Source organism: Mesoplodon bidens, assembly GCF_964165515.1.
Source record: "Mesoplodon bidens genome assembly, chromosome: 5".
In the NCBI taxonomy this organism is placed as follows: domain Eukaryota; kingdom Metazoa; phylum Chordata; class Mammalia; order Artiodactyla; family Ziphiidae; genus Mesoplodon; species Mesoplodon bidens.
The window spans coordinates 56,266,046-56,273,782 of NC_138161.1; the positions used below are offsets into that span (position 1 = coordinate 56,266,046).

At 40.1% G+C, this 7,737-nt stretch overlaps 1 protein-coding gene across 7 annotated transcripts in view; it reads left to right on the plus strand.

Moving 5' to 3' along the window:
* Positions 1–3,160, plus strand: part of DZIP3 (DAZ interacting zinc finger protein 3) — a 121,422-nt gene extending 118,262 nt beyond the window's left edge. For 4 of the 7 annotated variants that reach the window (XM_081235241.1, XM_081235239.1, XM_081235242.1 and 1 more), the window contains exon 32: positions 343–2,044. In XM_081235241.1, coding sequence (XP_081091367.1) covers positions 343–453 — 111 coding nt within the window. In that variant the 3' untranslated portion in view covers positions 454–2,044. Of the gene's footprint in view, positions 1–342; positions 2,045–2,309; positions 2,555–2,916 lie in introns of those variants that run through there. The other 3 variants (XR_014015942.1, XR_014015943.1, XR_014015941.1) reach the window with 3 other exon arrangements.
* The last annotated feature ends 4,577 nt before the right edge of the window (positions 3,161–7,737 follow it).

Sequence of the window (7,737 nt, forward strand, 5' to 3'; positions counted from 1 at the left end):
TCTAGATTATAAATTAGAATAATATATAATAAACTAAAGAAAAAATGTAATAGGTTTCCTCAGCCTCCTTATTAGGAAGAACTAGTCTTCCTGAAGATTGGGGTTGGGGGGAAGGATCTTAACAGAATAAACTGGCTGAAAGGTGTTCTCCTGTTACCAACTATATTGCTCAGCAAAACACAGACAAAGTTCCATGATTGCAGTAATTTTCATGGCAATCCACCAAATAAGGCTCTGAGATCCACCGGAAGATATGTTGGTTGGCAACGCCGATGTATGGAGTAACAGCTGCCTCTGCTAGGCTAAATCTGAGAGACTGACATGAACCTTTTTTCTCCTTAGTGCATTAGACCTTGGTTGATGCAACAGGGGACATGCCCAACCTGCAGACTCCACGTTTTGCTACCAGAAGAATTTCCTGATCACCCCAGCCGGCACTTGCCCAAGATCTGATACAACGGGGTGACTGTGCCAGGGAAGTTCAATTTTCAGACTGCAGCATTTAGTTTTGCCTTTTATTTGGGCTGATGATAGTGTGAGTGATGTGAAGCAGTACGCTCTTCAGTATTATGCAAAATAAGCTAGCTAAACTCATCAAAGCTGCAGCCAAAGAGGAGAGGACACATCTTCAGGACTGTGAACTGAATTGAACAGGTTTAAAGAAGATAGAATTTTAAAAGTTACATTATATTTGCCCTTACCTTAGCAGGTATTTTCTTCCAACATAAAGATGATTACTGTTAGCATGTATACTAGGATCTTTTTTTGTCCTTATTCCACTCATCCTTTACTTTCTCCCAAATATACTAAACTTTAATTTCCTGAAATAAATGTAAACAAGAGTAGGAAAATTGCACAGATTTTAGTGTTCCTTTTAACTTTTAAAATTGATTATAAAAATATATATTATTTATTTACATTTTATCTCTATCTTCCCTATTCTTTTCTATTCTCTAAAATACGTACCTATGAATAGATTATGAGCTACTTGAGGGTGGGGTCCAAACAGTGGTGTTTTCAAGCTGGCTTATATTGGTTTATGAGAGACAACTGTTAGTTTCAGGAATTTTGTGAGCCAGTTATTCAACTTGTTGGTAGCTTGAAATCTGCCATAGTGGGAGTATTTTACACCATAGAAATTGGTAAATGCTGTAAGTAAGGGCTTATTTTCCCCTCAAGAGCTGGTTATTAAACATTTACCAGTATACCTCTGGGACCACGTCTGATGATTCTTACTGTTCTCAATGTCTTGCACAGTAGGTGCAACATAAATAGTCCCCAGAATTAGAAATCAGGAAGCAGTAAGAAAAGTTACTGTGCAAATTAAGTCATTTGCTCAATTGAATAACTTTGGTCATTTGTAAACATGCTCTTTGGACCCTCATCATTTATACTTTGGAGAGATTTTTTTTCTGCCTTAAAAGTTTCTAATTTTACTTTCTCATGCTGGGGGGTTACTGTTTGTGTATAGTTGCTTCTTATGACAGAGTTGACACCCACTGAGCTAAAGCTGCACATCTAGAGCTTGTCACTGAGAACTTTCATTCTTAGAGGTCAAAAACCTATTTTGAAATTAGTACTGTGTAAATTCTATAAGTGTTGTACATGTCTCTAGCTACAAAATTAAAAGAATTCAGTGACCTTGTTACACGGTTCATATTATTTTCCATAAATTAATGAAATTCATACTGTGAATAAGTGTTTCCTGACTCAGCAACTATTTTACCTGTATATTTCAGTGTAACTATATCTTGAATTTACTTTAAATCTCTATTTAAAATTATTTCTATAATTGTATGCTAAAGGTTTTCTTCTCTAATGAGAATAGACTGGAAAATGTGGAGGAAAATACCCCAAATGAAGGCAGTCATCTAGACATGTAAAGTGCCAAGAATGTCTTAGAATTGTACAATTCAGAACTTAAAGGGCCTTTAATAATTATCTTGTCTAACACCTCAAGGTCATGGTCATATAGCAAATTACCTTTAAAACATATTTTTTAGTGTATGTTTACAACTGTAATTTCACTTTCATGTGGGAAAGAATAAATGTTTCTTAATTGAATAACTATTTTATCTGTGTATATTACTTTAACTGTGTCCTAAAGCTACTTGAAATCTCTATTTAAAACATCTATTTCTGTTTCATTGTGCTTAAACTTCTTCTTCTATTGTGAGAAAGGGTGGGAAAATATCCAAAAGGAAGGCAGTCATCTAGACTTGTAAAGTACCAAGTATACCTTAGAATCACAGAATGTCAGAGCTTATAGGGTCCTTAATGATCCTCTAATCTATTCCCTCATTTTACAGGAACATCTTGCCCTAGGTCATGTGGCTAAATAGTGGCTGAGCCAGTCCTGATACTTGAGAGACCTGATCCTCAGTAAGTCACATGCTTCCTCCACAAATTCAGGCTGCTAGGCTGTATTGGTGCTGAACTGCTGTTCTTGGCTCCAAGGAGGGGGCCAGAAGACTTAACAGGATAGCTGATATACAGTGAGAGTATAGTAGGACCATGCTCTTGAAAGTCATATCCAATTCTGCAGATGCTGAAGGTAATGGGATTTTTTTTTCTTTTTGAAGTATAATTTAACAATAAAGACAACTGTAGTGGCCTTTCTTCTATAAACAGTGATCACTCTCATGCCTGTAGCTGCTGAAGGATCCAGAACACCATACCACACAGAAATTCAGTGAGAGAAGTAGCAATATTTACATCAAGAACAATCTGTAAACATCCTGTACTATCACTGCAGCTGCCGTCAGATAATATGTCTTGTAATGTTTTCCTTCATATTTATTGTCCATGTGTATAATAATATTTTCTAGCTTTTATGGGACCCTTTCCTTGATCAAATGTTATTTTATTTGATCCACTAATAACTTTAATGTGGATACTCTCCTTTTTATTTTACAGATGATGAAACTGAGGCTCAAATAAGAGGGAAATAATTTGTCTCAGGTCATAGATATGAAGTGGCATTCTGGGACCTGAATGAAGATCTTCTGTGCCTTAGCTGGTTTTCTCTTTCAGTACTTTATTGCTGCATCCCAATTTCAGATTGAATGCACGCACAAATATTATTTTAAATAATATTCTTCAAGATAAGAAAATGAAATGAATGGTAAACCTACTGATTGTTTTGGACTACGAACATGGTATTGAGTATATAATAAAATATATAATAATGATACAACATGGTAAGAAAAGTTTGACTTTTCCCTCAGATGTCTTGGTTTGCTTGGGTTGGTTCCAGTTAATGCCCATTGTCTTGACATATTATATTATTAATAGCGCTCCCTTTTACTCTCAACAGTGTCCTAATATGGATGATGAATTATATTTCATCGTTAATTTTTTTACAAGATTCAAAATTTAGCAAAACTCCTCTGCATTTATAAAATGCTCCTGGAATACCTTATCATGTAGCCTGTCAGGTAAGACTCATGCACACACATAGCCTCTCAGGTAGGAAATCATCCACACACAGAGATGATATCAAAACCAGCAATCGTGAGGAGAGTACAAATGCAGGATATTGGAAATGCATTTGAAATTAAGAGACTTCCGGGGAAGATGGCAGAAGTGTAAGAAGTGGAGATCACCTTCCTCCCCACAGATATGCGAGAAATACAGCTACATGTGGAACAACTCCTACAGAACACATACTGAACGCTGGCAGAAGACCTCAGACCTCCCAAAAGGCAAGAAACTCCCCACGTACCTGGGTAGGGCAAAAGAAAAAAGAAGAAACAGAGACAAAAGGATAGGGACGGGACCTGCACCAGTGGGAGGGAGCCATGAAGGAGGAAAGGTTTCCACACACTAGGAAGCCCCTTCACGGGCGGAGACTGTGGGTGGCAGAGGGGGAAGCTTCAGAGCCGCGGAGGAGAGCACAGCAACGGGGGCAGAGGGCAAAGCGGAGAGATTTCCACACAGAAGATCAGTGCCAACCGGCACTCATCAGCCTGAGAGGCTTGTCTGCTCCCCCGCCGGGGCGGGCGGGGCTGGGAGCTGAGGCTCAGGCTTTGGTCGGAGCGCAGGGAGAGGACTGGGTCTGGCGGCATGAACACAGCCTGAAGGAGCTAACGCGCCACAGCTAGCCGGGAGGGAGTCCGGGAAAAAGTCTGGACCTGCCGAAGAGGCAAGAGACTTTTTCTTCCCTCTTTGTTTCCTGGTGCGAGGAGAGGGGATTAAGAGCACTGCTTAAAGGAGCTCCAGAGACAGGTGCGAGCCGCGGCTGAAAGCGCGGACCCCAGAAACAGGCGTGGGACGCTGGGGCTGCTGCTGCTGCCGCCAAGAGGCCTGTGTGCGAGCTCAGATCACTGTCCACGCCCCCCTTCCAGGGAGCCTGTGAAGCCCGTCACTGCCGGGGTCCTGAGATCCAGGGACGGCTTCCGCGGGAGAGCGCATGGTGTGCCTCGGGCTGGTGCAACATCACACTGGCCTCTGCCGCCTCAGGCTCGCCCCGCACTCTGTGCCCCTCCCTCCCCCCAGGCCTGAGTGAGCCAGAGTCCCTGAAGTGGCTGCTCCTTTAACCCTGTCCTTTCTGAGCGAAGAACAGACGCCCTCCGGCGACCTACACACAGAGGCGGGGCCAAATCCATAGCCGAGACCCAGGAGCTGTGAAAACAAGAGAAAGGGAAATCTCTCCCAGCAGCCTCAGAAGCAGTGGATTAAAGCTCCACAATCAACTTGATGTACCCTGCATCTGTGGAATACATGAATAGACAATGAATCACCTCAAATTGAGGAGCCATGTGGATGAAAAGCTCTTGGTGCTGCGGCCAGGAGTCAGTGCTGTGCCTCTGAGGTGGGAGGGCCAACTTCAGGACACTGGTCCACAAGAGACGTCCCAGCTCCACATAATATCAAACAGCGAAAATCTTCCAGAGATCTCCATCTCAACACCAGCACCCAGCTTCACTCAACGACCAGCAAGCTACAGTGCTGGACACCCTATGCCAAACAACTAGCAAGACAGGAACACAATGCCACCCATTAGCAGAGAGGCTGCCTAAAATCATAAAAAGTCCACAGACACCCCAAAACACACCACCAGACGTGGACCTGCCCACCAGAAAGACAAGATCCAACCTCATCCACCAGAACACAGGTACTAGTCCCCTCCACCAGGAAGCCTACACAACCCACTGAACCAACCTTAGCCATTGGGGACAGACACCAAAAACAACGGGAACTATGAACCTGCAGCCTGAGAAAGGGAGACCCCAAACACAGTAAGATAAGCAAAATGAGAAGACAGAAAAACACACAGCAGGAGAAGGAGCAAGATAAAAACCCACCAGACCTAACAAATGAAGAGGAAATGGACAGTCTACCTGAAAAAGAATTCAGAATAATTATAGTAAAGATGATCAAAAAACTTGGAAATAGAAAAATGCAAGAAACAGTTAACAAGGACCTAGAAGAACTAAAGATGAATCAAGCAACAATTAGAAACACAATAAATGAAATTAAAAATACTCTAGATGGGATCAATAGCAGAATAACTGAGGCAGAAGAACGGATAAGTGACCTGGAAGATAAAATAGTGGAAATAACTGCTGCAGAGCAGAAGAAAGAAAAAAAAAATGAAAAGAACTGAGGACAGTCTCAGAGACCTCTGGGACAACATTAAATGCACCAACATTCGAATTATAGGGGTTCCAGAAGAAGAGAAAAAGGGACTGAGAAAAGATTTGAAGAGATTATAGTTGAAAACTTCCCTAATATGGGGAAGGAAATAGTTAATCAAGTCCAGGAGGCACAGAGCATCCCATACAGGATAAATCCAAGGAGAAATACGCCAAGACACATATTAATCAAACTGTCAAAAATTACACACAAACAAAACATATTAAAAGCAGCAAGGGAAAAACAACAAATAACAAACAAGGGAATCCCCATAAGGTTAACAACTTATCTTTCAGCAGAAACTCTGCAAGCCAGAAGAGACTGGCAGAACATATTTAAAATGATGAAGGAGAAAAAAACCTGCAACCAAGATTACTCTACCCAGCAAGGATCTCATTCAGATTTGATGGAGAAATTAAAACCTTTACAGACAAGCAAAAGCTGAGAGAGTTCAGCACCATCAAACCAGCTTTACAACAAATGCTAAAGGAACTTCTCTAGGCAAGAAACACAACAGAAGGAAAAGACCTACAATAACGAACCCAGAACAATTAAGTAAATGGGAATAGGAACATATATATCGATAATTACCTTAAATGTAAATGGACTAAATGCTCCCACCAAAAGACACAGATTGCTGAATGGATACAAAAACAAGACCCATATATATGCTGTCTACAAGAGACCCACTTCAGACCTAGAGACACATACAGACTGAAAGGGGATGGAAAAAGATATTCCATGCAAATGGAAACCAAAAGAAAGCTGGAGTAGCAATTCTCATATCAAACAAAATAGACTTTGAAATAAAGACTACTAGAAGAGACAAGGACACTACATAATGATCAAGGGATCGATCCAACAAGAAAATATAACAATTGTAAATATTTATGCACCCAACATAGGAGCACCTCAATACATAAGGCAAATACTAACAGCCATAAAAGGGGAAATCGACAGTAACACATTCATAGTAGGGGATTTTAACACCCCACGTTCACCAATGGACAATCATCCAAAATGAAAATAAATAAGGAAACACAAGCTTTAAATGATACATTAAACAAGATGGACTTAATTGATATTTATAGGACATTCCATCCAAAAACGAGAATACACATTTTTCTCAAGTGCTCATGGAACATTCTCCAGGATAGATCATATCCTGGATCACAAATCAAGCCTTGGTAAATTTAAGAAAATTGAAATTGTATCAAGTATCTTTTCCAACCACAACTCTATGAGACTAGATATCAATTACAGGAAAAGATCTGTAAAAAATACAAACATATGGAGGCTAAACAATACAGTACTTAATAACGAAGTGATCACTGAAGAAATCAAAGAGGAAATAAAAAAATACCTAGAAACAAATGACAATGGAGACACGATGACCCAAAACCTATGGGATGCAGCAAAAGCAGTTCAAAGAGGGAAATTTATAGCAATACAATCCGACCTTAAGAAAGAGGAAACATCTCGAATAAACAACCTAACCTTGCACCTAAAGCAATTAGACAAAGAAGAACAAAAACACCCCAAAGTTAGCAGAAGGAAAGAAATCATAAAAATCAGATCAGAAATAAATGAAAAAGAAATGAAGGAAACGATAGCAAAGATCAATAAAACTAAAAGCTGGTTCTTTGAGAAGATAAACAAAATTGATAAACCATTAGCAAGACTCATCAAGAAAAACAGGGAGAAGACTCAAATCAACAGAATTAGAAATGAAAAAGGAGAAGTAACAACTGACACTGCAGAAATACAAAAGATCATGAGAGATTACTACAAGCAACTCTATGCCAATAAAATGGACAACCTGGAAGAAATGGACAAATTCTTAGAAATGCACAACCTGCCAAGACTGAATCAGGAAGAAATAGAAAATATGAACAGACCAATCACAAGCACTGAAATTGAAACTGTGGTTAAAAATCTTCCAACAAACAAAAGCCCTGGACCAGATGTCTTCACAGGCAAATTCTATCAAACATTTAGAGAAGACCTAACACCTATCCTTCTCAAACTCTTCCAAAACATAGCAGAGGGAGGAACACTCCCAAACTCATTCTACGAGGCCACCATCACCTTGATACCAAA